The sequence below is a fragment of the Vanrija pseudolonga genome, chromosome 7 (genome assembly GCF_020906515.1).
Source record: "Vanrija pseudolonga chromosome 7, complete sequence".
Classification (NCBI taxonomy): domain Eukaryota; kingdom Fungi; phylum Basidiomycota; class Tremellomycetes; order Trichosporonales; family Trichosporonaceae; genus Vanrija; species Vanrija pseudolonga.
The window spans coordinates 1,815,068-1,843,057 of NC_085855.1; the positions used below are offsets into that span (position 1 = coordinate 1,815,068).

Consider the following 27,990-nt stretch of genomic DNA (forward strand, 5'->3'; position numbering starts at 1 on the left):
CGCCGTTCTGGCGAGGGTGACATCACGAGGGTGGCTTGTCGGCGTGCACAGGTTATCTGACGCTTTGCACGGACGTGCGAGTGACGCCGTCGCACTGTTCGCCCCGGTCGTACCCTGGCAGGAAGCAGCTGGGTGGGCCGCGGCCGCTCTTGGCTGCGTGCATCCGTGCGACATAGGGCTAGTGCGCCGGCGAAAAGAAGTACCGAGGCCGCAGCCATGCAGTGCAAGTGTGTGTGTGACAGTTGGGTGTGGTGGTGTGGTGGGGGTGGTGGGAGTGTGGCTTTGAGCCATGCACACAAGTTGTGTGTTTTGCCACGAATCGGCGTGGACTGGGGCATGTGTGTGTGTGGCCCGTGTGGATGGGGTGCGAAAGGGGGCGCGGATCCGTTTGGCTGGCGAATGTGCGCTCAGGACAATTCAATCTCAGGGACGGAATCGCGTGGTAGTGGCAAACAGACGCACAGATGCAGTGGCCTGATGACGACATTGGGACACATGCATCGATACGGAAAACGAAAGGTGGCACTCGGAAGGTTTAGTTCAGTCGCGGCTGCTTCGCCCGGCGCTCAGCATCATTCTGAGCGCCTTGTACGTCACCCTGCGATGCCTGGCTGAAGGTTCGCGTCGCTGGGCCGAATCCTTCAAGCTGTAGCAAGCTGCTGCGAGTCTGCAGACGGCCACCAACAGGGATGTTTGGCACAAACATGCCGATTGGGGTGGGCGTGGCGGCGGCTACCGCGGTAGCTGGCACTGGAGTCTGCCGTCCGGTAGTAGATGGCAGGTTGGGAAACTGGATCGGGGGCCTGGGGATCGGAGCCCAGAACGCCGGCTGGGCCGCTGGTGCCGAGTATGGCGCCTGCATCATTGCCGAGCTGGGAGCGGGGATTTGAAGTGGCGCGAGGGGCTGGGGGTAGAGAGGTGCCGGCACCGGCACTGCTGATGAGTGCGCTGGGATTCTTGTTCCTGGAAGGAAAGCATCTGGAGCAGGGAGAGTGAATGTGAAGTCATCAACGAAACCGGTGCTGATGGGCGATATCGTGCTGTCCGACCCCACACCGGCCAAGGGGGCGGCCAAGATTCCTTGGGGCTGGGACTGTGCTTCCACATGGGTCGGATGGAGCACAGGGGCGAGGGTGGACTGCGGAGCAGTATGAGGCGCGAACGTGACGGAGGGTGGCATATATGGCCGCTGAACTACAGTTGCAGGAGGAGCGCCTGAAGCGGCAGGTGTGATAAATGTTGCTGGAGCCTCGTTGCATCCAGTCACGGAGCTGATCGGCTGGTCGGCCATGTACCTCTCAAGGTCGCGATGGAGGGCTGTAATATCGACAGTGGCAGCCACCTCGGGGTCCAGCCAGACGATAGTAGGCGAGTCGGCTGCCGGCGCAGTGAGGGCGTTGCGCTCGTGCTCTGGCAAGAGGAGGACCACGCGTCCCGCCATGGCGGCCCCAGTGCCGGGGCCGAGGGTAAAGACCTGCCAGTCGCCCACCTTGGTACTGGAGCCGGGCAACATCGTCCTCGCCGCCTCGAAGACGCCGGCTGGCGGCTGGGCCTCTTGAAGCACAAGCTGATCTAAGAGCTGGTTCAGCTCGTCCTGCTGTCAGCGTGTTGTGGAAGGGAGTGCTCACCGAGACGATGCGCTCAACATAGTTACGGACTGCGCCGGCGCGCTGCTCTGCCGTTGGGATACCGCGCAGCGCGGTGCGGAGCTCGGCTTCGGGAAAGTTGGCGCCCATTAGGCCCTCGATATGAGGCTGGAAAGTCAGCAAGGTCGGTGGGCAACCCTCACCCTCGCCGCGGCGATAAAGCCTCGCACAAGGCGGTCGAGAGAGTTGTCGTTCCGCTGCGGCCGGTTGCTCGCCATTGTCTGTCGATCAGACTTGGCTGATGAAAGTGTGGGTGGGAGGTCAGTAAAGTCGACAACCGGCCGGTTAAGTATCTTCCACCCGCCTCTGTGATACGCTGTATCGCATTGCCATCCACACCCCACTTCGCCCTCGGACACGGTCACGTCGGCACATGGAACTCCCCGGGTTCGAAGGTATGCACATTGTAGCTGTGTCGCGAGGACGGCACACACAAAGACGCGTGGGGTGGCGTGTGACGAGGTTGAATCGCTGGCGCGCACGGCACGCGTCTGTCTTATTGTCCTCCCATCCGGCGTGGGGTTATTGACGTAGACCACTTGCAGAGCAACAGCAGGCGCAAGCGCTTCAGCTGAGTTTCAGCTGCGTTTCGTGACCCGTTGTGGTGGAGGTGGCGTCCACCTCCTTGATGGCGTCGCTGACGCTTCCTGTCCTGTCCATCCCAAACGTGTTGGAACGCGAGAGTCCCAGGGCGGGATCGGCACCATGTACGAAGCGGAGTTGATCAAGACCGTAACGCGTCTTGAATGGTGTCTTGGGCGACGAAGTAGTCTCTTCCGACGGCCTTCCTCGGCATCCCTTCCCCGAGAAGTGGCAACTACGTATGTACGGCACGTCACATCTGCAGTCCTACAGTCTCTCTACACAGCAGTCTCTGAAGATGTGCCACCCAGCTCCTCACCCTCGAAGCAACCTTATCCTCCAGCTCTACCCACATGAGAGCGGCATCGCCTTCCTCCAACTCTGAGGGGACGAAGATATCTCAGTCTTCAATCCCCTCAACCCACTCGATGTCCTTGAGGTCCAGCGAGTCCCACAGGCCGCTGTCGTCGAGGGCGTTGAGTACATCGTCCTGATGTAGGTCAGCCATTGTCATCGGGGGGGTGGAGCTCGAGTTCCCATCCTGAGGCGTCGCCAAGCCGGGGGACGGCGGGGAAAGCGACGCCTCAGATCAAGTGTTCCTCAACACGGTACATTAAACGCACGTCTGGTCGGAAGTTGCGGTACTCTTCCTCGGTGATGAGGAGGTAGGTCCACTGCATCAGAGCCAGGAGCTCAGGAAACATGAGAGGCCGGTTGAAGCGTAGGCCATATTGGATCTCGGGGAAGGTCGAACGGACGATGGTGAAATTTCCTCTCCAGAGGGGCGGTTTGGGCTGAGAGCTCGTCATCGCTTGAGATTGAGGCCTCGCCAAGTCAGGCCAAGGTTTGAGCACGGTGGTGAGGAGATGAGTGATGAAGGAGAGGAAGATCGACCTCGCCGTCCGTCGAAGAGTGATCGGCAGCACGGTGAAAGGTGGATGACAATGGCATGGTGCCGAGTGGAGGACAAGGGGGAATTGGCGGAACAATCGAAGTGGCATTTCGGCACCTTTGGTTGTGCTTCCCGAGCATGATCTGCATGAACAAAGCAACCTCAAAGGATGAATGCTTTGTCAGTAAACCAAGGAGCTCAGGTTGTGCTCGTGCTTGTAGTGACATGCTGGCACAATGCATGAGTGAAGAGAGTAGGCACATCCTCGACCAAGTGTCACGGACGCGGAACCAAATACGATCGCCGCCATCTCGCCCCACCTCAAACCCACCGAGGGCGGGCGCGACCTGACACTATGCACAACACATGCATGGAACCATGACAATTTTGAGAGCTAAGTATCACGATAAAGACAAGCATGCAGTACGATCCAGGGAGATATGGTCAATGTGGTGTGGGTAGAAAATCGCCGAGAAATCAACGCCGCTGGTGCCTGTTGAGGCCGATATCGAGCGAGTCGTGCACCACCGGCGCGGGGAGGTCGTCGGTCGGCGTGGCCTGGCGTCAGCTCCCCCCAGTGACATAACACACTCACGATCGTGCCAGTGAACAAGCCCTTCAGCATGTCGGTGTACGAGTGCGGCTCGTAGTCACGCGGCATGTCGCGCGCGCCGAGCATCTTCTCGCCAACCCAATGGCGGCCCTGCAGTCAGCGGTGTAAGCGAGAGAGAGGTACTCACGATGAGCTTGTTCATAAAGTTCCTCTCGAGGCGCGCCTCCGCCTCGTCTCTGAGTGGCTTGGGCACCGCCTCGGCGGCTCGCGTGGCGGCGACGGTTCCGCGCGTCTCCCTGGTCACGGGTGGTGGGGCGGAGGGTCCGGCTGGGTTCGTCGCGGGCTGGGCTGGGTGTCTCGCTGGGTTGTCAGCGGTGCTTGATGGAGGTACTTACCCTCTTCGACTGGGGTTGGTGGCTTCGCCTTGGCCTTCTGTGGGGCCTTGGGCGTGGCGGGTGGAGCCGATGGTTTTGGTGCGGGCACCTTGGGCGGTGGCATCAGCTTGCTGTCGTCATCACGCGTCGGCGTCGGCTTGTTTGTCTTTGAAGACGGCTTGCTGGCTGACTTTGATGGGGCTGGGGCTGATGGTGCGACCTTTGGTGGTGCGGGCTTTGATGGAGTCGTCTTAGACGAACCTGGCTTGGAAGGCTTGTCGCTCGACTCCATTGCCTGCGGCACCGCGGCGACCACCTTGGAAGGAGAGGGGACGGGACGCACCACCTCCTTGCCCTTCCCCTTAGACCCGGTCGAGGTCGACGACCCGGTCACCGGCGCCTTGCTCGACGACACGGTGGCGGTGGGTTGGGGCGATGGGACCATCGCCGTCTTTGAGGCCGGCAGCGCCTTGGTGGGGCTGCCGTCTAGCCGCGGTCCGAAGTCGCGGATGCCTTTGGGCTTCTTGGTGGGTGTGAGGGGAGGCGAGGTGGAGGTGGTGGCGTCATTGACGCCGCTGCCCGACTCGGAGGCGTCGCGAGCCTTGCTGGTGGGCGGGGGCGTTGAGGTCGCCGGGGTGCGAGTGGGACTCGCCGACTTGGCACCAGAGCTGGAGGTGCTCTTGGACGACGAGGTGGGGGTGGAGGGCGTCGCGGTCGTCCTGGTCGACGAGCGCGTCACGCGACCGGTGGTCGCGGGGAGGGGCGCGGTGGGAATGGTCGGTGTGACCTTTGCGCGCTTGGCGCTCGACGACCCGCCCTTCGCCGAGTCGACACCCTCCTTCGCCTCCTCGTCGTCCCCGGCGCTAGAGGTCGACCTGCCCCGCTTCCTGGGAGAGCTGGGGCCAGCGGCAGCGGGGGACGGCGCCTTGCCACTCGAAGTCGAGGGCCTGGGAGCTGGGCCGGGGGTGGCGCCCTCCTCCGACTCGAGGTCGGAGGGGAGCTCGTCCACCTCCTCCTTCTGCTCGGCCTTCTTCTTGCCCTTCTTGTTCGACCAGTTGAGGTTCTTGCGAGGCATGGTGCTGGTCGAGGGTGAAGTGGAGAGTAATGGGAAGAAGAGGGGGAGTTATGCGCGTCGGGTTTATGAGTGATGGGTGGGGGGTGTCATGGCTTGGGCCTCCAGTGTGTGCACACAGTCGTCTGCGGGGACACGGGGCGGTGCCAGTCTCACCCCGCTGGTTCCCATACACTGTGTAGAGAGGGGCGAGGTGTGCGCTCGTCGCCTTGCACACGCCATCTCGATCATTGTCGTGTTCACACCAGAGTGCCGACTGCCATTGTGTCGGGCTTCGTGGAGGGCGTCACCAACTCGCACCTCCAGACTCGACCTCGACATTGTTCCACTCTTCGCATCGCATGACCTCATTGTCAGCCGCCAAACCTTAGATAAGAAGTGCAGCCCCAACAATGGACGATACCTCGCTTCAGCCAAGTGAGGCAGGACAAGCGTCATTGCCAGGGAGGCCGTCTGCAATCAAGTCATCAAAGGCATTGCATCAGGAAAAGGGTATATAATGTAATAAACAACAGGTAGTAGAGCGAGAACGTGTTCTCTATAAAACCGAGGCAGAACGAGGCATGTCGTGAATGAATGGTGCTTGAGGCAGAATTTCAGAGTCGTTGAAGTCGTTAAAGCGGAAGACAGGGTATCGAGAAGCGAGAAGATCTCGAGGGTGGTAGATCAGATGTCGTGCATCTGAGTCGCACGGGCGTACGCCTCGTCACCGACGAGGCTGCGGTACTGGTCCCGGGTGCACACGATGTTGTCAATCGTGCGGGTCTCGTCGAGCATGCTGATCACATGGTTGGAGGTGCGACCCAGGTACTTGGTGAAGTAGTTGGGCTCGGAGGGGTCGAGAAGGTGCGCAACAGCGTCACCGTCACAGACCAGAATGAACCGGTTGAAGGCGACGGGGGAGGAGAAGATGGGCTGGAGGAGTAGGAACAGCTCGAAGGGGTTGTAGAGGTGGTTCGTGTGGCCCTCAACGATGAGGACGACCTCGTCCAGTGTCTGGGTGGTCTGGCGGAAGTGGTTGAGCTGGAAGATGTTCCTGCTTGCCATGATCGGATGCCAGTTGGGTGGGTACGTGGTGGCCATGTTCTTTAGCCACAGAGTGGGGGTGTGGAGGAACCCGGACGGCGCAGCCTCATAGTTGACACAGATCGTGACCTTGCGTGTGGCGGGGGAGACGCCGATGGTGAGCGGGGGAGCGGTGTTACCGTTGTCGTCTTCCCAGAGCTGCATCTCGACGAAGACGGCGAGGTTGTGGAAGTTGACGTGGTCGGGCCAGGAAGCGTTGGCGCGGCCACCCTCGTACTCGTTGTTCGAGTCGGGCCGCATTCCGAGCCACTCCAGCGTCGCCTTGGGCACGGTCGGGTCCGGGAGGACGTAGGACGGGCCGCAGAGCTTCAGCGACTTCGCCATGGAGTAGAGGAGTGACATGGTCACTAGAGAGTCTTCGTGGAAGTAGACCACGGTGCCGTCGGTCGCAATCAGGCGGTCATGGAGAAGCGTGGCGCCCTGGACGAGCTTGTGGGCCATGGTGCGGAAGCGGCTGTTCAGCTTGCCGAGGTTGAGGCGCGGGCCGAGGGTGCTAAACTCGACGACAGTGTCGAGGATGTGGGGGAAGGAGCTGTAGTCAAGGGGAGGGAGAGGCATTGTGGAGTTGTGGAGTGGAGTGGAGTAGAGTGTTGAACGACAAACGAGGCGAGTTGATGGAAATATATATCTGCTTGCAGTGAGCAGGGGGTGAGTGTGTTGGTGGCTGCTGGCGGGGGTGAGTGGCCTGTGAAGGCAGTTGGTGGCTGGGGCGCGTTCTCCAGCGCCATGGCTGGCTGGCTGAAACCGAGCACATGGCAAGCGAGTACACCCCGAGAACGCCAAGCAGGCACTCTAGACGCCCAGGACAGATTAGGAGTCGTAGACTAGATAGATGAGTGGCTTCAGCCGCCACCACCGTGGGGGCCGACGTCGCGCACGTCCTTTAGATGACGACCGATGGCGGCCGAGCGCGTGGCGGTGGCCAGTGAGCGAGCGATAGGGAGTGGCTGGAATGTCGTTCCTTGCGCGCTTTGAACCCATTCGTACTCCCTATCTCTGAGACAGGCGGCAGCACGGACCGCCGGGGCTCTCTTCACGTGATTGACGACGTTCACGGCTTTGATGCAAAGCCCCAGCTGCTTCTCCAGATGGTGTCGTGCTGATTTACATATACTGTACAAGTCTACAGTCCCAAATGACGTCGCGCTCGGCCGCCCGACCCTATGACCTCGGCCGCGAAACGAGCGGAGGGCGTTTGGGGCTTTCCAAAATCTTCGGCGACACCATGGGCGATGTACGGACCTTGCTCTGGGGCACGATTTCCAGCCCGGCGCGGCGCGCAGAGGCAGCTCTCTGAATCGTCTCGAGCAGTGCGGGGAGGCGGTACGGCTTGATCACGACGTCGTCCATGCCTGTCTCGAGGGCCAAGTCGATCTGACCCTGGCGTGCATTGCCCGTGAGCGCGATAACCAGCTGGCGCTCCTTCGCCGGCCGGCCGTTTTGGATGGTGCGGATATGCCGTACCGCCGTAAGTCCGTCCATGATAGGCATCTCGAGGTCCATGAGAACCACATCGTACGGCTTGGTGCTGGCTTCGAGAGGCTTGCATCTGTCGCGTGGGGCCTCGCCGGTTGTCGTCAAGCCCAAGACGTCTGATGTTGGCTCCTCGATGCCCAGCAAGTCGAGGGCCTCGAGCCCATTGTTGGCTGTGTCGCAGGTCAAGCCTGACTTTACGATTTGGCGCTTCAGAATGGTCTGGTTCATGATGTTGTCCTCCACGACCTGGAGCTGTTAGCCATACACCTGGTATGTAGTACCGCCTTACCAGAATGTGCAGGGGGTCACCCTTTGGTGCGGGAGGAGGTATGGCCGTCCAAGCCACGCTCTCGGCATGCGCCGCCGCTGCTGCAGCACTTGTCGCCCTGATGAAAAACCGGAACTCGCTCCCTTTGCCTAGCTCCGACACGACGTCGATACGTCCCTTGAGCAGCTCGGTCACCTTCTTGCAGATGAACAGACCCAGGCCGGAGCCACCGTACCGCGTGTGGATCATCTTGTTGCCCTGATGGAAGCGCTGGAACAGCGCGTCCTTCTCCTCGGGAGGCATGCCAGGGCCAGTGTCGCGCACAGTGACGAACAAGTACACCGGCATGTTGGGCTCCGCTGGCGTCATCTTTGGGGGGTTGGCCAGTATCGAGGGAATCGCTGCGCCCTGGAGCGGTGGCGAGAAAGCGACATCAAACTTGACCGTGATATGTCGCTTGTCCACAAACGAGATGAATCGCAGGGCGTTGGCGACGAGGTTGCCAATCACCTGACCGAGGCGCACGGGATCGGTGTTGATCGCTGGTACGCCGAGGGCGTCAAGAGTCGGGCCAAACACCAGGTCAATCTCGGCATTCTTCATGCGCGCCTCGGAGGCAAAGACGGACAGCACCTTTGCGCCCGATTCTCGGATGTCCATCGGTACGTCATGCAGCGTGAGCATGTCGAGTTGGATTCTTGCAAGCGAGAGAACATCACCAGCGATGCGCTCCTGAACCAAGCCGCACTGGTAGATGCCTAGAGTTAGCGAGGGGGAAATGCAGTTTCACTTACTTTCCAGGGCTTCGAGGTCGTCCTCCATGTCGGCGAGTAGGCGCTTTGTGGGCAAGAATCCGGTCTGTTTGCCTTCTGATTCTCGCAGCTCCTGCATCAGCCCCGTCAAGTTCTCTTTGACCACAGAGGAGCATTGCAGGATCGCCGATACCGGGGTGCGGATCTCGTGGGAGGTGAAGTCGACCAGTAGCTCTTGCTGGTGCTTTGACTCCTCCGCCAGAACCCGAAGCCGCTCAGCCTCCTCGAGGCGCTCCTCCTGGTACGTGATGTCGGTGATGCAGCCGATGATTCCAGACCGCTCCTCGTCGAGCCAGATGAACACGCCGGACATGGTTCGGCCGGTGCGCCACTTCCACTGCACGGTAGTCTTTGTCTTGCTGGCCAACATGTCGTCCCATACGCCCGCGAGGTTTGCCGCCGTCGCGGCGTCGCAGTAGTTTGAGCTCAGGCTCCAGAGGCTCTCCGAGAGCTCGCTAGATGTCATGCCTGCGCTGGTCCTGAAGGCGGCATTTGCGTACGTCAGACGACCGACCGAGTTGATGCGAATGATACCCGAAGGACAATAGTCTGACAAGACTGCAATCTCCTTTTCGCGTTCGCAAAACAAGGCTTCGAGCTTGGCCCGCTTCTTGCCCATCTGCATGTGCAGGTGCACTCTGACGATGAGCTCGTTCCGCTTGAACGGTTTCGTGATGTAGTCTTCGGCGCCGGCGACAAGGGTCTCGAGTCGGGTCTCGTCGTCGATGATGGCCGACAGTAGCACCATGGGCGTGAAGCGCAATGCCTGGTCGTCGTCGGCGCGCACGACGTTGAGCAGCTCCATTCCGCTCATACCCGGCATGAGCAAGTCACTGATGACGACGTGCGGCTTGTGAACGCGCATGAGATCCAAGGCATCCTTGCCATTGCTCGCTTCCAAGACAGAGCAGAAAGGCGTGAAGATACTCTTGATGTAGTCGCGTAGCTCGCGATTGTCATCGACCACCAGGATTCGGTCCGTCGGCTCGAACATGAGCGCCTCGGCGAGGGCTCCAGAGCCGCTCCCTGTGGTGCTCCTGTATCCGTCAGATGCTGACGAGATACTGCCCCGCGAGGGCGAAGGAAGCTCAAGTGAGAATGGCGATGTGGCGTTCGACACTGATCCCGAAAAGTCGCCGTCGCCATCAAACGGATATGCGTCGTTCTCCCTCGCGGCCATGAGCACCTCCTTTGCTGCTTGTCGACCATAGGCACCAAAGGGAATAGCCGCAACTTCTTCTTCTCCCACAGCAATCACTCCTGATTGATGCAAGGGGATGACTGCTGTGAAGGTCGAGCCATGGACCTCCTCCGCTGTTGTGCTCTCGATCTGAAGCCCGCCATTGTGCAGTCGAAGAATCTCCTTGGCGAGGGCAAGGCCAATCCCAGTTCCCGACACGCCCGATTGAACGGCGGCCGACGTACGGTGGTACAGCTTGGTGACCTTTTCCATGTCGGGAGAGGCAATGCCCAAGCCCGTGTCAATTACGGCGATGCTGGCGGTGTCGTCACTGTAGGTGACCTTGAAAGTCACGGAACCACTCTGCGTGTACTTGAGAGAGTTTGATAGCAGCCCCGAGATGGCCATCTCGAGCAACACTGGGTCGAAGTCCACCTTATCGGCCCGCGGATCTACGATGAGGGTAAACTCCACCCTCATCCGCTCAATGGCCGGACGGAACAAGTTTCCGATGTTGGTGATGAAGACTCCCAGGTCTCCTGGGACGAATCGGGGCGTAAGTCGCCCAGTTTCGATGCGCGAGAAGTCGAGGAGCATGGTAACTAGGCGCTGTAACCTCTGTACGTTTCGCTGAGCAAGGCCGAGCGAATGTCGCTGGCTCGGACGAAGATCCGTGAGCATGACATCGTCGAGCGGACCCATGATGAGCGTAAGGGGGGTCCTAAACTCATGGGCTGCCCCTCGGAACCACGCGTTCTGCGCCCTTGCAAGTCGTTCTCGCTCCAGCCTGTGAGTGACCTCAGCTTCGAAAGTGCTGATCGAGCTGAGTGAGGATACGAGGTAGCCACGAATGGAGTTGATCCAGCGGGAGTAGTTGTCGTCGAACGAGGGGTGGAAGTTCAAGCCGAGGATCACGACAGCCTGGGGGATACCGTTTGTCGCGTCGGAGATGACCGGAATGACAACAGCTTGGTCAGGCAGAGTCTCCCATTGTCGAACAGGCAACCCCTTCACAATCTCTGAGCAGTCCTCCACCAGCACGCACTGGCGAGTGGTGAGGGCTTGGGCGATGGGCCAGGCATGCTTGTCGCGGCTCGTTTGGAAACCGTCGGGGCCGTCCTTTCGCAACATGGGTGTAGCCGTCTCGTTGACTCCTGGAGACAAACTCAGCCGCGAGTGAGCCAACACGGTCGCGTCCCGGACAGGAAGAGGCACGTGCAGGTGAGATGGGGCCGCCTTGTGTCCCGCTGGCACACCGACAGTCGACTGCAGTGTGAGGTCGACCGCAGGCACCTGAGGAGCAGGCGTGTCTCCCGTTGGGTCAACGCTGTAGCAGATGGCAAACGGTGCGTCGATCGGGTTTGGCTCCAGGGCGCTTGCGACCGCCTGAAAGAAGCGGCTTTTGGAGTGCGCAAATGCTAGCTCGTCCACCAGTTCGCGTGCCGTGTCGAAACGACGGTCGAACAGCACCATCTGGGTCGTATCCAGACTCATGTTGTACAGCCCCACAATCTTGTCGCCATCCCGGATGGGCACGTATGACCAGGTGTGATATCGCTCGATAAAGTTACCGCGATCATTCTTTGCGTACAGCAGGAGGTCGTTGTGGTGGTAGACGCTGTCTCCAGCCATGCATTTCCGCGCGAGTGGTTCGAGACCGCCCCAAAGCTGGTGCCACACTTCGGCCGCCGGCTTGCCAAATGTGTTTGGGTGGTCGAGGAGAGTCGCGTAGTTCTTGTTGCTATCGCCGTTAGCACTACTCAAGACGTGTGACTTACTAGACCAGGTGGATGTTGTCTATAGGTCCGAACCATATGGAGTCTTGCGTGGCGGACGCAAACGCGATTGACATCATTGTCCGGATCGCTGGCGGCCAGGTGTCGAGGGGACCCATCGGCGTCTTGGACCAGTCGGTGGACAACACCAGCGATTCGTACTCCGACGATCCCTCCTGCATCTGGACGTTGTACTCGTGTTGAGTGAAGTTGTCCTGAGGTCGATGTCGCTTGGGCGTTCTTCTCAAATATCGACTGCTCTCGGCGGCGTCGCCGGCAGGCGGTGCATGGTCGGCACGGTAAACATGATCTGGTTCTGGATCCATCTCAACCCAAGCTGGTGGCTCGATGTCCAGTGCGGCCAACGCGTCCGCAGCTTTATCTGCAGCCTCAGAGTCGCCACCGCCCACGACTTCCCGTCGTAATGGGCTACCGCGAGTCTCCGGGTCGCCGGCGACCCGTGACACTGGCCCTGATGTCGTCAATGCGTCTGATGATTCCACAAAAGACACGGTTGATGCGTTCGAAGATTGGGGAAAGGCTGCTGGGGGCGCGAACGAGGTCACAACAATGTTGTCGCCGAACAGTGTCTTGGCCAAGTGTAGAGTCTCGCCGAGGTTGAACACAAATACCCCATCGCCGCCGACGACCCACTGGGCCAGGCCAGTATCGACGCGCCCCTCAGCGACCATCTTGTTGGCAAGCCTCCATTTGTCGTTGGAGTAGATGATGTCCAGCTGCGGGCTGGACGACGTGCTTGCATTTGCTTGGCGAGCAATGAACGCTGGGAAGGGGTAGGCCTGGTCGTCAGCATGGCATGGCGCCCCACTTACATCAAGGAAACCCCTCATGACCTCCAGCGAGGTCCGATTGCTCTCGCCGTAGACGGGTGACATGACGAGGCGCCGGGGTGGGTGAGAATGCAGACTCAGAGTCGGCGATACATGCCGCAGCCGTGTATTGTCGAAGGTCGGCGGACGGTACGCGGATCGAGGAATGCCAGTGAGCAAGCCTGTGTCCACGGCCAGCGGCGGTTCGAAAGAGTGTAGTCGTACAACTGGCTAGTTTCCAAGTAGACTAAAGTCGGGGTTGCCTTGAGCCTTTGCATCCGACCAGGCCGGTCGGTGCCAGTGACACGGTCAAAGGAGCCCAAACAAAAATAGTGACGTCAATGTCCATGTGGTGTTTGGCTCGCCTGCGCGCCTGCCATCTTGGGTCCCGCGTTGAACACACATGGTCCAGGTTCCTATTGCGATGCCCTGAGCCTATTACCCTCATTACAGTAAGGAGAGAGACGCGACAGGCAACTACAATTACAATTCACTACGGCCAGTCGTTGGAGCCTGTGGAGTCGAGTGGAGCTAAGCATCACCCACACCCGAGACACGCCACCGCCTTGCCCAATCGATGAACTGCTCCGAAACCCGACGGCACAACCGCAGCAAGGCGAGGCTGCGAAGTTCGTCGTGTCCATCGTTCGTTGAGCACCACCAGGCAGGCGGGAAAGGCCCACTCCTCGTCGCGAGGCACCTCCTTCATGCCTTCACATGACATCCCACATGGTCACAGGGTAACAACGCACGTGAGCTTAATAGAACAAATGCATGCCTGCGGATGCTCCGAGCACGAGTCTCTTAAGCTTTGGACAAGTTCTACAAGCCCAGCTCGATATCAAACGTCTCTGGGGTCACCGTCGCTGCCCAGCACTTCAAGCTCGATACCGCAAACGCGCCGAGAGCGGACTCGAGATCACTGCCTAGTGCAACTTCCCATGTTCCAGTGCCGTAGCTCAGTGGCAGGTCGTAGAGCTGCCGGAGTTCGCGCTTCACGCTATCCCGCACGCTCTGCTCGACATTCGCTCCTGCCGAAAGGCCGATCCAAGCGGGAAGTACGCTTTCGAGGCCCACAATGGTGAACTTGACTTTGTGGTTCACGGCGTAGACGGCCAAGTTGATGAGGATGGTGAAGCGGTCCAGATATGATAGATATGTCTTCGCCGGCAGGTCGGCGCCCGTGTTGTCGGACGATGCGAAGTAGACGATCTCCCCCGGCCGGTTCGTTTGGGGTGAAAGACGGATAAGTCGCTCGATGAAGAGAGCCGGGTCGTGGAAGGAGCCTGGCGCGTACCGCGCGTTGACGACTATCCGCTTCACGCCCCCGTCGAGGCCCACAAGTCGCATGGGCTGCGTAGCAACGGACAGCCCGCCAGCGCCAGCGCCAAGAGTGAGGTGCCGGTAATGGTCATATTCGTGCCCTTTGCTGGGCGGCAAGCCACTGAGGGCAACGTCCTTTCTAGGCAAGATCACGCCAGCGGTGAGGACGAGTCGCTCAGTCCGGCGGATTACCATCGTCGACGCGTACTCTCCGTGCTGGTCAGGTAGAAGGCGCACCGTGTGGGGGTGTCTGAATGACAGCGCCGCTGCATTGAGGTTGCACACGGGGAGAGGACCGACAAGGTCGATGATGCGCGCAAGAGACAACAGCTTCTTGCATCGCTTTCGGTCGGGGGGGTCCGTTGGCCGCACATTAGGGACCGGCTCTTCGTCATCACTGAGCTTGATCCCATCAACGAGAGCCGCAGGACCGTCCCAAGGCGATGCAGCCGGGGGAGGTGGAGGTAATGCTGGCTTGGCTCCAGGCAAGGGGTGGTGTAAGTCCTCGTCGATACCAATGAACGTGGGTAGCCTGGGGCCGCGCTTGGCGGTGATGATCAAGTCGGTAGTCTCGAGCTCCACCGGTGCCGAGATGACGATATGGCGAGCGAGGATGGCATCGACCTTGTTGAGATATTGGCGCGATGTAGAACGGAACGCGATGAGAACCGGTCTCTCACTGTTGGAGAGGATCGACTCAATGAGATGGGGGTAGGCGGCGGCGCTGAGCGTAACCGTGGCCGGTGGTGCCGGCTTTGCGACGGCAGCTGCCATCGTGGAGTGCGAATGAGAGAGACAGGGGAAGAGATCGCATGGCGCTGAGCGGCAGTCACCCTTATGAGCGAGCGGAGTGAGCGTGCGGAGAAGGAGTGTGTCATACTAGTCGTAACGACAGATGCAGCAGCGAGACACATGTGAGGGTCATGGTGGTGGTGCTGCTGACGTGCCTTGGTCGCCGCTCAACTGCGGGGTAGACTCCCAGCTAGGCAAGGGAACAACACCTGGTCAGTGGTTCCTGCTCCTCTCCCGCCGTCCACCCATCCAAGGTTCCAAGACGGCCAAGCAGGCGGCCCGGCGGCCCCCGGCCCAGACCCCCAGCCGGCCTACACGGGTCATCACTAGCGTCCGTGCCTTGAATTGCCAAGAGGGCGGGTTACTGGACGGCGGACAAACAAATAACAACGCATTTGTGGGCGACAATACTTTCAACTCGGTCTCGACTTCATCAGCCCCTACATGTCTCCTGGATGGATCACTTGAACAACCAAAGAGCGGTATCGCGACAAGAATGGGCCCTAGGTTGAGGCGGCGTCGGCGTCGCGGTCCTCGCCAATGTTCGTTGTTCGGCCCTGAGGCGGGGCGGCCTCCTCCACCGCTGGTACGAGCTGGCACCGCTCGACGGCGACTTGCTCGGCTGTTCGGCCGCGCTCGTACTCTTCACGAGACACAAATGACAGCCTTTGAAGACAGGCGTCGAGGTACTCTTCTGGCACGTCGGCATGGTCCCCGACTTCTGCTTGAAGGTGCCGGCGGATACGATCGGTGACATAGTCCTCGAACCAGGGCTCGAGGTCTTCGCTCGCCTTGAACTCGAACCACCGGGGGTCGGCATCGCACAGTCCAACGAGAGTACACTCGACGCCGTTGATGCACGCCTCGGCAGCGTGATCCGCAAGCGTCATGGTCTGGAAGCTGCGCCAGCCCTGTTCGGCCGCCGTGGTAAGCCGAGTTGCGGCTCTCGAAGTTGGCGTGAAGAGGAGCACCAGCTCCTTGATCCCAGCGGTGTCGTAGTTGAGGACTGGGGACACGATGGGGCGCAGAGTGCTGACCCCACCCAGCTCGTAGAATGTGTTGATTACGACCCGCGAGAACTGCTTGTTCGACCACATGCCCGGTGTGTGGAGCTTGGAAGAGTTCGGGAAGGCGGTTTCCGCTACCCCAGCTTTCAGCACCAGCGTCGTGGCATTGAACGGGATGCGGTACGGCATGGTGTTGACGCCAACTCGTCGAGGGAGCATGCGGACGATCTCCAAGCTGGTCAACCCTTGTGCAAGCTGACCATAACACCAATCGGGGAGGGAGCTGCGGAGGTCGACGATCTCGGTGAGGCTGAGGACGTGTAGCAGCCGAGCGCGATCGGCTGGGCGACGAGAGCAAAAGTTGCACTGTCTGAGTTCGTGTACGGGGAACACGGGAAGCTTGCCCTCATCCGGCGTTGAGATGGTGTACCCGATACAGTGAGACCGAGGCTTGTCGCCCTCCTCGGGCCGCGCGAGCACGACATGGCGGAACAGAACGCAGTCGATCCTGCCGAGGAACGATTTGGACGTCGCCCTAAAGGCGAGGAGAGCCGAGTACGGCACGGCGTCGAGGATGGCGTCCATCAAGTGGGGGTAGGCTGAGGCGCTGATGGACATGGCAAGACGAGTCAAGATTGGACAAGCTGGTGAGTGGAAGTGAGAAGATGGATTGTGAGAAAGGAGGATGTCGAGACAAGTACTGAGTATTCTCTTTCCCCCGCCGTGGATACCCCGCGCCGCCAGTAACTGCAGCTGATTCACTAACGTCGGCTGATCTGAGGGCACCGCTGTAGTCTTGGATGCGTGGCGACGAGGTCATCGTGAGCCGCTGGCTATCTTGGGCCCCAGAGGCGTTGTTGGTCGACTCGCGTCAATGAAGCAGAGCTTCTAGAGCTGCTGCCTTTCCACTCAAGCTCGGGCTCGACGCGTCAACCGCACCTCTCATCCTGATAACGGGCGTAACCTCGCATCTAATCTCTAATGTCTATATGCATACAAATGGCCACCGATCGACATGCGCCCCACCCAGCGCCCCACTGCCCGTCCCCTCAACCACCGCTCAGTAGTGGATAAGACCCACGGACGCGTTGCCAACCGTCGGGCGCACCGTGAGGAGGCTGAACTGCTCGGCATCCGTCTCGCCCTCGAACTTGGCCAGCGTCTTGAACGTGAGGCGATCGAGGAGCTCGATGGGCTCGAGGCTCTCGGTGGCCCAGTCGTTGGGGGCGCTGTCACGCAGCTCCACGAGCAGGCGGAACACGTCCTCGCGCACCTCCACCTCCATGTCCACGTCCCAGTGCGTGTCTTCGTTCTCACGCGCCCATCCGCTCCACCACGTCTTGGGGACAAGTTCGAGGCCGACGACGGTCACCTTCACGCCTGGACGGCGGAGCTCGTTGGGCAGGTCGTGGATCAGCCACGTGAACCGCTCGAACGGCGGCTCGCCGTACACCCGCGCCGGAGTCTCGTCCCACCCGTCTTCCTGCGACGTCTCGTAGTCGCAGGGGATGGTCGGCGGCTCTCCTTGAGCTCCCGGGACCGCAGGCGTCGCCCTAAAGACGAGGGTGACGGTGCGTAACTTGTCCGACCAGTCCTTGAGCGCCCCGTAGCGACGGTCCATTGAGCGGGGTCGGCACGCCGTCTCGCCGCTCGTCCCGGACGGGTTGTAGTCCAGGATTGGCAGCGTCACTGGCGCCTTGGGGTGGACGGGGTGGAAGCTCACCACGGTCGTGACGTGGGCCGCCTGCGCGAGGTGGATCCTCTGGACTACGCTGGATCCGAAGAAGCCGCGCTTGACGTGGCCGGCAAACACGACAACGTTCCCCGCGGCGGGGATGAGGGCCTCCCTGGGCATGCTGCCGGACGCGTCGGGGATGAGGCGGATGAGGTCGAGTGGCATGGTCCAGGGCGTGCTGTGCGCGTGCAGGCCTTGGAGGACGGGGTAAAGCCCGGGGTTGCGCTCCTCGAGGTTCCAGACGTCTCCGACGATGTCGACCACCTCGGCCTTGAGCAGGAAGCGCTCCCAGGTGCGCGCGACGACCTCCCACTCGCGCCCCAACTCGTCCCACGCCGCCGGAGCAAGGTCGTTGCTCTCGTCGTACACGGCGTCTGGGTAGCGCGCCGTCATCGTGTAGCCCGGCGTCGTGAGCTCGAGAGCGTGGCAACTCTCCGTGGCGGGGACGGGGCCCCAGCCGTCGTTCGTGGTGAAACGGATGACGAGGTGGCTGGGGGAGACGGTCGCGGCGTGGTCGCGGGAGGCCTTGCTCACCGCACGCATGGTGACAGGGCTTCCTTCGACGATAGCTTCGGCAGCGTGGGGGAGGTAACCGTCGAACAAAAGGGCACCGACGGCGCTGCTCCCAGCGCCGACACCGGTGGTGGCGCGCGTCCGGAGGTTGGGGCGGCGGGTGGCAGGCTTCTTGGTGGCGTCGGCGCTGGTGGACGGTGTTAGCGCTTGCGTGCGTGTGTTGTCGAGTGACGACTTACTACGAGAGGATGGAAGCCATGGTGAGAGAGTAGGGGTGGGTGTTGGGTGGTTTGAAAGCTAGAGGTGCGTCAGCCGTGAGACGTGGCGTGGGGCACACTCACAACTTGTTGACGAGGGTTCCTCGGATAGCCGACAGCGAAGGAGAGTATGCGCTCTGTAGGGGGGTTAGCAATGAGCACGGGGATCGGGAGCACACTTACGAGCGTACTCGAGTGAGAGAGGTATGGAGGGAAGCGTGGAGGAGAGAGTGGGCAGTTGAGACAAGTAATGTACTGTAGGTGGTGAGGCGGAAGAAGAGACAACGAGAGTGTTGCAGGCCGCATGCGTCTGCAGCAGTCTGATGCACTTCGCACCGGCTCCAAAGAGCCGCGAAACGCCGACTGCACGCTGCGTGTGGTAGAGACGGCGACGGGCAAGTCTCCACGCGGCGACGGCGAGGTGTGTGTGGCAGGGTAGTGGCACGGCCCCTCCTTTGGGCCTTCGTTCACACAAGTGGTAAGAAACAGACCCCGAGGGCGCAATCTGCGCCCTCGGCACAAGGCGCCAGATCAGAGGGCGGGGCCTGCCGACAGTCGGTCCCGTGGTCTGACGGTGTGTAGTTGCAGGCCTAAACGCCCTCTGTCGACACGGGGAAAGCTGGACAGAGAATGCGGTGGTGGCACCTCGTTTCGCAGCAAGTCCAAGCCTATTGTCCCACACAGTACTTGGCCAAACAATGCATTTCACCACTTATGCTGAAACGAGGACAACGACATACTGCGGGTTATGGGGAGCTCAAAGCTTCTACCCACTCGACAATAACGAAAGACAGAGAGAGGAGATGGGCTGGATGGGTGGTGGGGAGCTGAGGGTGAACGGAATGTAGTGGAGACAAAACACGTCAGAGGCGGCGAGGGTTGAATGCTGAGTTTGTGATGGGTACAGGGGCATGATGCTCAGATATTATCTTATTGTCCTTGAGCTGAAGCGGATGAGCAGCGCTCGCTCATACACGCTTCGTCGGCGGCGGGATGAAGCCACAACGGCAGTCGACAAAGCCGGAGGGCAGGAGGTACACCTCGGCCCCGTGGGTCGGCGCCAAGTGGTGGACGCACGCGCAGCGTGTGTCGCAGATGCTCCCAATGGCATCCTTGATCGTGTCCTCGTCCTCGGGGTTGCTGGCGATGTACGCCTTGATGAGGGAGAGGCACGACTTCTTCCACGCGGGGCCGAAATGTGTGATGGTCGTGATGGCTTTGGCGACGGCGATCCTGCGGCTGAACTGGAGATCCTCGTGGTTGGTCTCTGGCTGGCTGTCGAGCATGCTCTTGAGCGAGGGGAGGGGGACGCGCACTGGAGTTGGCGTTCGGGCGTAGTTGGGGAACTGCGGTGAAGGCGACAGCGATGGGGAAGCCTCACCACCAACGGGGTTGACCATGCGCCGAGCAGCCGGGTACTCTGGGCGCGGAGCGTGAAGCGTTGGGGGAGGAATGATGGCACCAGTCGTGTGCCTCGCTGGGGTCGAAGTGCGGAAGGGGATAGGGATAGGAATGCACCTCGGTGCACGGAAGGGGATGGGGAGAGGGATACAGATCGGCTTGGGAGGAGTCGCTGGCACGCGCTCGTCGGGCTTCAGTGTCGGCGCTGGGTCACGGGGCGGGGTGATCGGTAAGAGTGAGTGAGGCGACGCATCACCGCACCTGGGGGTCTGGGCATAGCGCTGGGTTGGAGACTTAAGGAAAGGGTCGAAAGGCGGGAAGGAGAACAGCTGGGGAGGTGTAGGCTGAGGGCTAGCAGCACCCAGCACCTGTCGAGCCGCCTGGTATGGTGCCTCTGCTTGCTGTGACTCGCCGCGCGGGGCGCCTGTGCTAGCTGAAGCAAGGTCATGACGATGGGGATCGTGTCTCGTGGGCGGCGGAACTGTCGCCGTGAATCGCTTGCGGGAAGCCCAAGCCGGTACAGGAGCCGGGGGCGGCGACACCTCGACGCTGGGACAGGTCAGTCATGTCGTCCCCGTCGATCGTTGCCTCACCTTGTGCTCATAGCCGGGGGAGTCATGTTAAGGGTAGCAAGCAGGTCTTCAAGACGCGGACTGGTGTCAGATCGTATCACACGAGCCCACTCACCGAGCGTTGGCCGCCGCCTGCCGGCTGCGCGGTGTGCGCGGGGGTGGCTGGTACCAGTGGGGCGCGGTGTCGAGGTAGGTCATGCTTGGCGCTTGCTGTAGTCAAGCGCGTTGGATACTGTGAATGTGTAGCTATGAGATGTAGTTGGACAAGTGAGAGATGTGGTTGGAAGAGCAAGTTAGATGCGCCGTGCACTACATAACACAAACACTGCCACTTTGATGGTGGGCCACAACAAGGACGGAAGCAAGGCGGTGATGGCGATGAAATGGGCTTAGGCGGTCAGCCTCCACCCTGTGCATGTCACCAGTACAATGCATGTGTCGAGCCAACAATGGCAGAAGAGTCTGCATGGCTCATCAGTAGCCTGAACTTGTGCACTGAGAGAGATGAGGTTACAGTGCGGTGGTCGGTGTGGCGGCCAGCGTGTGTGCGGCGTTGGGGGGGGGTGACGACATGGATGCTGCGGACGGCGTGTGTGGAAACGGACGTTACGGCGTGGCCATCTCCCCAGCTTCGCACCATGCCTCCCGACTCAACTGGGTACCAGAAGTGGGCGGTGGAGGGGGTACAAGTACAGTGCGGCATGTCCTTCGCGAGTCTACACCACACTCCATCCATTCCAGCACAATGTCCGCCTCGGCCGCCGCTACCACCACCACCACCTCTCCAGCCGTCCTGCTGGACCACTCATGGTTCCCGGAGCTCATCGACAAAATAGCGGCCCATAGCACCCGCGAGACGCTGTACACGCTCCGCCGCGTCTCCCGCGGGCTCAAGGCCACGGCCGATACCCTCCTGTCGCACGACCTCGTGCTGGAGGGCGTCGGCGGCGTCATCCGCGCGAGCACCCCCAAACGTCCCCTCGAGCAGTGCTCCTCGGCTGACGGGTTCTCCGATCGTCTCCCGCTCCAGGGGGCGATTCCGCACCTTGTCGAGCACTCCAACACCCTCACGCTCGTCGGAATGGGCTTCTTCGACCCCCGTGCGGCGAACGACGTCGAGGCCGCCATCGGACACTCGCGCATCGCCAGGGTCGTCCTCTTCCCGGGAAAGTGCCACCGATACCACGACCACGCGGTACCTGCGCCCCGCGCTACCGAGCTGGCCATCCACGCAGGCTTCTGTCCCCTCCGCGGCTCATTCTCGGGCCGCACCGCTCCTATTGGTGTGAGCTTCCCCAGAATCCTCGTGTCGCGCGCCGTCCGCACCGTCCGCCTCTGCGTCCGCGTGGCAACCCAGCCACACGACTCTGTTTTCTACGCCCCGCGTATCGCGCTCCCCTTCCACTCGGCACACGAGACGGCGGATACCCGCCTCCACGTGGTGTTTGTCGACGGCGCCCCTACCCACGAGGCGGCGTTTCGGACAGTGTGGTTCAACCAGCACTGGCTGCACGACCTGGTGTACGCGTTTCGGGACAGCTCGGAGATCCAGCTTGTCGACTTCGCCAAGGCAGCTGGCTTGTTTACGTATGATGCGCATGATACGGGCACGGTGAGCTTCTCGGAGGAGTTTCAGAGGGGATGGTTCCGGCACTTGCTCGATGTGCACGGGTGGTCCGTCGGCGACGCGTTGAGGGACACAACCCTTAGGAGGGTCCGGTTTGCTTAGCTGTCACATTAGGCATGAATTATAGTGCTTGGGTGGCCGCATTAGACGCGTACGACCACCAGTCAAGTCGCAGACCTAATCGCCTCGTGTCGGGACTATTTGCTGGATTAATGTTTCTCTTGCAGCACTACACCTCGCCGTGGACCCATGCACGCACACCCCACACGTCTCCACGCACTGGGAATAATTCCTAAAAATGGGTAGAGTGGGATAGAGGTGCGACGGTGTGAAGGAGTTGCGAGTGCGGTGCCATCAGCGGCGGCGGTGCGCACCGCGTCGTTGTTGTCGTGTTGTCGTGTTGTGCGCCTTTTGTCAATCCCAGACTGCGTCAGTCAACACCATCAATCTCTGATTTCTTTCAACCATCAGCTCATTGTCTACCCAAACGGTCTTAACCACCAACCACTCCCTCACTCGTCTCTTCTCTTTCCTCATAACCACTCTCACACCCCCCTCCACACCACACTTTCGACCACCACACCACTCTCACCACCACAACACCCCCACCCACTCCCACCGACTCGACTCCTCATCAACCCAGCTGTGAGGTAGACCCCCTTGAGGAGCTTGCTGACACGATAGCCCTACTCCACTCTGGCGTTGCAGCGTTCTCCCCGAACACCTTGCCGCAGCCGCGCATACCGCGCGACTCCGTCAGTCCTCAGGCCACCTCTCCTTCCCCTCGGAGACCCGCCAGTCGGGCTCATCCATCCGTCGCTTCCGCCCTCCCGGAGTCGACCGATCACGAACCGTTCAGCAGCCGCTGTTCGCGATTCGTTCATCAGTCATCACGTTTCGTGCAACCCAACAGACGGGTTCAACATGAGCCCCACCACCGCCGACGCCACCACCAACTCGACTGCCGTCGAAGCGAGCACTTCCTCCGCTACTACAGCCACCGCCGACCCCAACACAATCAACTACGGGGGGATTGTAAGCGACCCCGACTTCTTCCCCTTGGTCGCGTGCCACTTTAACAACAAGGACACGCACACGCTTCGCCTCGTGTCCAAGTCGTTCCTCGACGCAGTGGACAAATTTGTGCCAGATGCCGGCGACAAATGCTGGTTCAAGGTCATGAGGCCCTTCAATTCCAACTACCCCGCCAGCTTCCCTGCCATCGTCCCGGACGACGGGGGACGTGTGCAGTTTCTCCCGCGCGACAAGAACAATGATGAGTGGAATCAACGGTATCTGGCCCGGACCGCCCGGGCGCTCCGCAACGTCCGCGAACTCAAGTTTGAGGGCTCGGCCGTTATCCCCATCCCCATGATTGCGGCGATGTTCATGGCTGCTAAGATCTTTCCTCACCTCGACCACGTGGTGCTCTACCCCCTCATCACGGACAGGCGCCCCGAGGTCTACCAGACCCTCCTGGACGTCCTCTTCCGCGACCTGCCCACGCGCCCCGCCCCCAGCCTTGCCATTGTCGGTGGTATCGGGGCTCTCAACAACCCGACGGGCCCGTTCGTGCCCAACCGCCACTCGCACAGCCCCATCGTAGTCCCGGCCTCGGTTCAGCGCCTCGACATCATCATTATGGGCTTCTGGGCGGACCTGTTCGACGACAGGGTGTATCCCCAGATCCTGTTCGCCGAGGGACAGAGGCCCAAGGAAGTCAACATTGACTTCCTCGGCCCCAAGTGTGGCGTCGGGCGACAGGAGCGTGTCGAAAGTGTGGCGGCCATGAAGCGCTTCCTCGGAGTGACGGGCCGGTATGTCAACCACGACACCCGCCGCCGCGAGTGGCTCATCGAGCTGCTGGGTACCCTCGTTACATCCCAGCACCAGCACCACCCGAAGCGAGTCAAGATCATAGGCATCCAAGACCTCCGCTTTCCTCGCCCTGAATACCAGGTCAATCTTGACAACGAGGTCAGGTACATCATCCACGAAGTGGCTATCCGCTCCGCCACCGACGATGTCACCTTCGGCGAGATCAATGAACTCCTGCGCGGCTGGTGTTGGTATGAGTAGCCTGAGAGTGATGATGAGGGCGGCGATGAGGTCAAGCGTAGGTTGGCGTTAGGCAGAGAAGGACCTAAACTTCTGGTAGAAGGCTAGGGGTGAGCGAATCCATAGCGTAAGGGCGGGGGGCGGAAGGGGTGTCAAGGCATGCAACCGTTTCCGTATCTCCAACTGCCACACTCGCCACGCCGCGACTCATTGCCCGTCCATTTGGGACACCGACTTCGTCCCAGACAAATGCACGGCATCCCCGTCGACCTGTGTGTGAAGGGAGAAGGAGCGGATGATATGAAGGGATCCGTCACGGCGGGCACACGCTCTCGCACCGGCGCACCGCATAGTCGACCCACACACGCCATCCAGGCATGCTTCTTCCCCCACAATCCACCGACTCCCCACCGGCGCTCGCTCTCTCCCAACCCTCCACCGCACACTCTCCAACCACGCCTTCTCCTCCACAAGTCTCCCCGCCCCTCATCATTACCACTGAACAGGGACCGTGGAGAACGGCCGCGAATTCCAGCCACAGCCAGCCACACCTCCTCAACGACCAGGACGAGGAGCTCGAACTCGCCGTCATCCCCCAAGCGAACCTTCACCCTTGTTTCGCTTCCTTGGACGTCGTGCCCCCGTTGCCTCAGTTCCAGGAGCCATGGAGGACGCCGGAGTGCAGGGAGAGAGGCGGGGTGAGTCCGAGTCTCCTGGAAGAGCGCTGACGACCCCAGACAACATCGCCTGGGCCGAGGTCGGATTACGGGTGCTCGCGATCGTGTGGGTCTCAATGTTCGTCGTGACGCGTACGTGCTTCCCTTTCCTCCCTTTCACTCCGCTCACTCCATGTAGACGGTTACGCCGCTGTCGTGCTCTGGATGGGCGCCAAGCCAGCCATCAAGGCTTGCCTCTGGTGGCTCGCGACCCTCGCTTTCCACGCGTTCATCAGCTTCGTCTGGGTGGTGGTCGCGTTCGCCGACTTCGGGATGATGGTCGGCTTTGGCTTTATGCGCTGCGTGCTCTTCATCATCGTCATCATCCGGTGGCTCGACGATCCGATGTTTGGTACCGTGGTTCCGGCGCCGGTCTGTGACGTTCCGACGGCTGCGCTCCTGCTCGGCATGGAAGTGCACGGGCAATGCCTGGTTTAGATGCTTCGTGGTGGGCAGCTTTGGACAATGCACCTGTGGCAACTTTTCCCACTCTGAGCAATGACATACTGACACTACTACTGAGATAAACCGAAGAAACACTAGAAACCGATTGATCAATCACGAGACCAGATTACAAAGCAGCCTTGCCGCGCGACTCGAAGGGGAGGACGATGACCAGCAGACCCGCAGCGAAGAAGAGTGCGCCCGAGACGTACACTGGGACGGGGGTGTTGAGGTTTGCGTACATGGCGATGACGGGCGAGAACACCGAGAAGAGACGGTTGGCGGACGCGGTGAGGGCGTTGCCGGTTCCGCGGTGCGAGGTGGGGAAGAGCTCGGGGGTGAACGAGTAGAGGATCGAGTACATCATGGTGGAGAAGACCGACCAGCCGCAGTTGAACCCGAGGTAGGCGTTGAGCGTCTTGGCGGTGGTGGTGAGGAAGAGGAAGACACCCGACATGAGGATGGCGAACGCGAGGGCGCCCTTGCGGCCGATACGCGGCTGCTCGGTGAGGAACGCACCAATCAGCGCGCCGGGCACGCCCATGGCCGCGATGATGGTCGAGTTGCGGTACGTGATGCTCGGGGACGACTTCCCAAAGTTGGCGCCCTTCTGCGCGAGCAGGTACGTCACGAAGCCGTTGTACAGGGGGTACGCGAGGCCGATGAAGCCCCAGATGAGGATAAGCAGCGTGGTCGACCAGGCGAGCTTGCGTCCGCGGAAGAGGTCGCGCACGCGGGTGAACTTGACGACCTCGAGGCGGCGCTTGACGATGGCGGCGGCGTCCGTCTCGGCAACGTATCCCTCTGGCTCACACGCCTTGAGGTCGGCGAGGGTAAGGTTGGACGTCTTGCCGTTGCGGCGCGCGACCTCGTGCACGACGCGCACGGCCTCCTCGTCCTTGCCCTTGCCCATGAGGAACTTGGGCGACTCGAAGATGGTGAAGAAGAAGAAGCGGATCGCGAACATGACGAACGTGACGCCGCCCATCGCGATGAGGAAGTAGCGCCAGCCCATGTTGTCCTTGCGCACGCAGGTCGCCTTCTGCGGGCAGGTCAGGTTGCCGAGGATGGGCCACGCGATGAGGTTGGCGAGCAGCGACGCGAGCGACCAGTCGACGGACAGCACGGTCAGCAGGAACTGGTGCGACTTGGGGAGGAACTCGATGAAGAGCGCCGAGTCGACAGGCAGGTTGCCGCCCACGCCAAAGTACCACAGCGCCTTGAACGAGCACACCATGACCCAGTTGGTCGACGAGGCCGCCACCATGCCGAACACGCCCGTGATCGCGAGCGTGATGTTGAAGGCGTACCGCCGTCCAATGATGTCCGAGGAGAAGCCCCAGAAAAGCGCGCCGAACAGGATACCAATGTTGCCGGCAAGCTGCCATGTCGGGCCCTTGGACGGCTTGAACTCGTTCACGAGGGATGGGTAGGTCAGGCCTCCGGCCGTGGGCCAGAGCTGGTCGGCCGCCCAGCCGAAGCCGACAACGATGAACAGCTGCCACTGGTACCATCCCATTCCGATCTCCTGGATCTGGGCGAGGAGTCAGCGGGGTGTGAGGGGGAGGTTAGGCGGGTCGACATGGCGAGCTCGCGCCGTTCGACCCAGACCCAGCCACACGCCACCACTCACCGCCTCGTTCAACACGCGCGCCTTGGCCTCGTAGACCGGGTCAAACGTGCCCTTGGGCAGCGCAGTCAGGCCGTCGTCGGACACGGAGCGCGTCTCGTCATAGTTGACCTTGTTGACGGCGTCGGCGTCGGCGTCGGCGCTAGAGCGGCCGGGGAGGACGACCTTTTTCTCGACGTCGGCGTCAATGTCGCCTGTGTGGTGCTTGGTAGCCATGGTGCTTGTGGGTATGCTGCTGCTGGTCGCTGGCTGATACGGTCCGCAGTGCCCACTCACGCGCTACTTAAATGATATCAGCAGCGCGTAACGGAGCAGTGGCCGCGCACTACGTCGTCGTCGCCAAACTCCACTACAACCTCGCCTACGGCGCGCAGCTAATCGCCGCTACTACCCAGCGAGCGCCGCCTTGCGAATCGGTAAATTGCATGGCGTGCGGGGTGGGTGATATCCAGCGATGAGCACGGCATGGCGTCATGTTATTGCCATGTGCGACGTGCAGATTTTGTCTATCTATAAGTGCAAGGTTGCTGCAGGCAGAGGCAGGCAGGTGCAGGCGGCTCTACATCGGCTTCGCTCCCGGCTTGGCGCGCGTCCCGATTGGATTCTCGGAACCATCCACACGCATCAATCAGTACGACATCGCACGGCATCGTAGATTATTCCGGATTTTGGGAGGGAGCCCCTCCACTGCACTGTAGCATGGCAGGCGGGCATGGCGCAATCGCAAGTCGTGCATACTCAACGCCGAGATGAGTGACGCCGGCCAGGTGCATGTCCCGAGCCTCGCCTCGCCTGCGCCGCCGCGCCACCCAGCGCAATGGAAATCAAAGTCACCCCCCCCCCCCGTCGCCATCGCTGCCCATCCCGACGCGTGTGAGCAGGCAGCCTGCCTGCATATCTATCTAGCCGTCCGGAGGCCGTGGAACGCTCCGACGGGTAGCGCTCGTGTCGTCGACGCCGCGCTCGATGAGCACACGCCAAGCGCTGCTCCTCCGAATCGAGGTGTGCGTGCGTGCGCGCGGTGTGTAGCGACGTGCGAGCTCGCCACTTCGCCCAGCAGAGCGAGGAGCATGCATGCATGCACGCGGCGCAGCACAGTCAGCCCCGTCCGTGCGCAGCGACACAGTCACTCGCTGCGCTGTCGGCATGCGGCTTGTACAATGTTGAATGCAATAGTCGCGGTCTAACTGGCGCCTGGGTTGCTGGCGACATGGCGATCGCGCACACTGGCGTGATCAGTTACACCTGCCGTCCACTCGGATCAGCCGCCGGCCGGTCGTGGTGGTGGGTGGGTGATCTGCCCCCGCCAGCCGGCCGGTATCCCGATTTCCAGGCCTGCAGAGCAGAGCAAAGCAGCCGCCGGCTTGCC

At 61.1% G+C, this 27,990-nt stretch overlaps 12 protein-coding genes across 12 annotated transcripts; 3 read left to right on the plus strand and 9 right to left on the minus strand.

Moving 5' to 3' along the window:
• Positions 1-535: 535 nt before the first annotated feature.
• Positions 536-1,864, minus strand: LOC62_07G009580 (uncharacterized protein; the record flags this gene model as incomplete). Its single annotated transcript, XM_062776133.1, has 3 exons — positions 536-1,597; positions 1,629-1,754; positions 1,790-1,864. 3 exons carry the CDS (start codon positions 1,862-1,864, stop codon positions 536-538), a joined length of 1,263 nt encoding a protein of 420 aa, XP_062632117.1.
• Positions 1,865-2,812: 948 nt separating this feature from the next.
• LOC62_07G009581 (uncharacterized protein) lies at positions 2,813-5,122 on the minus strand (the record flags this gene model as incomplete). The annotated part of the gene is made up of 4 exons (XM_062776134.1): positions 2,813-3,022; positions 3,716-3,823; positions 3,861-4,000; positions 4,069-5,122. 4 exons carry the CDS (start codon positions 5,120-5,122, stop codon positions 2,813-2,815), a joined length of 1,512 nt encoding a protein of 503 aa, XP_062632118.1.
• Positions 5,123-5,785: 663 nt separating this feature from the next.
• On the minus strand, positions 5,786-6,763 carry LOC62_07G009582 (uncharacterized protein; the record flags this gene model as incomplete). Its single annotated transcript, XM_062776135.1, has 1 exon — positions 5,786-6,763. The coding sequence occupies one exon, from the start codon at positions 6,761-6,763 to the stop codon at positions 5,786-5,788; it is 978 nt and encodes a 325-aa protein (XP_062632119.1).
• Positions 6,764-7,303: 540 nt separating this feature from the next.
• Positions 7,304-12,760, minus strand: tmoS_5 (Sensor histidine kinase TmoS). Its single transcript, XM_062776136.1, has 5 exons — positions 12,550-12,760; positions 11,720-12,516; positions 8,744-11,682; positions 7,971-8,707; positions 7,304-7,927 (listed from the first exon to the last, which is right to left on the minus strand). Exons 1-5 carry the CDS (start codon positions 12,610-12,612, stop codon positions 7,367-7,369), a joined length of 5,097 nt encoding a protein of 1,698 aa, XP_062632120.1. The 5' UTR covers positions 12,613-12,760; the 3' UTR covers positions 7,304-7,366.
• Positions 12,761-13,368: 608 nt separating this feature from the next.
• LOC62_07G009584 (uncharacterized protein) lies at positions 13,369-14,643 on the minus strand (the record flags this gene model as incomplete). Its single annotated transcript, XM_062776137.1, has 1 exon — positions 13,369-14,643. The coding sequence occupies one exon, from the start codon at positions 14,641-14,643 to the stop codon at positions 13,369-13,371; it is 1,275 nt and encodes a 424-aa protein (XP_062632121.1).
• A 521-nt stretch (positions 14,644-15,164) lies between these two features.
• LOC62_07G009585 (uncharacterized protein) lies at positions 15,165-16,286 on the minus strand (the record flags this gene model as incomplete). The annotated part of the gene is made up of 1 exon (XM_062776138.1): positions 15,165-16,286. The coding sequence occupies one exon, from the start codon at positions 16,284-16,286 to the stop codon at positions 15,165-15,167; it is 1,122 nt and encodes a 373-aa protein (XP_062632122.1).
• Positions 16,287-16,728: 442 nt separating this feature from the next.
• On the minus strand, positions 16,729-18,479 carry LOC62_07G009586 (uncharacterized protein; the record flags this gene model as incomplete). The annotated part of the gene is made up of 3 exons (XM_062776139.1): positions 16,729-18,103; positions 18,258-18,310; positions 18,357-18,479. The coding sequence occupies 3 exons, from the start codon at positions 18,477-18,479 to the stop codon at positions 16,729-16,731; spliced, it is 1,551 nt and encodes a 516-aa protein (XP_062632123.1).
• A 662-nt stretch (positions 18,480-19,141) lies between these two features.
• Positions 19,142-20,344, minus strand: LOC62_07G009587 (uncharacterized protein; the record flags this gene model as incomplete). Its single annotated transcript, XM_062776140.1, has 3 exons — positions 19,142-20,123; positions 20,168-20,227; positions 20,262-20,344. 3 exons carry the CDS (start codon positions 20,342-20,344, stop codon positions 19,142-19,144), a joined length of 1,125 nt encoding a protein of 374 aa, XP_062632124.1.
• A 547-nt stretch (positions 20,345-20,891) lies between these two features.
• On the plus strand, positions 20,892-21,875 carry LOC62_07G009588 (uncharacterized protein; the record flags this gene model as incomplete). Its single annotated transcript, XM_062776141.1, has 1 exon — positions 20,892-21,875. The coding sequence occupies one exon, from the start codon at positions 20,892-20,894 to the stop codon at positions 21,873-21,875; it is 984 nt and encodes a 327-aa protein (XP_062632125.1).
• Positions 21,876-22,697: 822 nt separating this feature from the next.
• Positions 22,698-23,852, plus strand: LOC62_07G009589 (uncharacterized protein; the record flags this gene model as incomplete). The annotated part of the gene is made up of 1 exon (XM_062776142.1): positions 22,698-23,852. The coding sequence occupies one exon, from the start codon at positions 22,698-22,700 to the stop codon at positions 23,850-23,852; it is 1,155 nt and encodes a 384-aa protein (XP_062632126.1).
• A 643-nt stretch (positions 23,853-24,495) lies between these two features.
• Positions 24,496-24,985, plus strand: LOC62_07G009590 (uncharacterized protein; the record flags this gene model as incomplete). The annotated part of the gene is made up of 3 exons (XM_062776143.1): positions 24,496-24,529; positions 24,569-24,640; positions 24,687-24,985. 3 exons carry the CDS (start codon positions 24,496-24,498, stop codon positions 24,983-24,985), a joined length of 405 nt encoding a protein of 134 aa, XP_062632127.1.
• Positions 24,986-25,118: 133 nt separating this feature from the next.
• Positions 25,119-26,837, minus strand: mfs1_2 (MFS siderochrome iron transporter 1; the record flags this gene model as incomplete). The annotated part of the gene is made up of 2 exons (XM_062776144.1): positions 25,119-26,525; positions 26,625-26,837. 2 exons carry the CDS (start codon positions 26,835-26,837, stop codon positions 25,119-25,121), a joined length of 1,620 nt encoding a protein of 539 aa, XP_062632128.1.
• Positions 26,838-27,990: the final 1,153 nt, after the last annotated feature.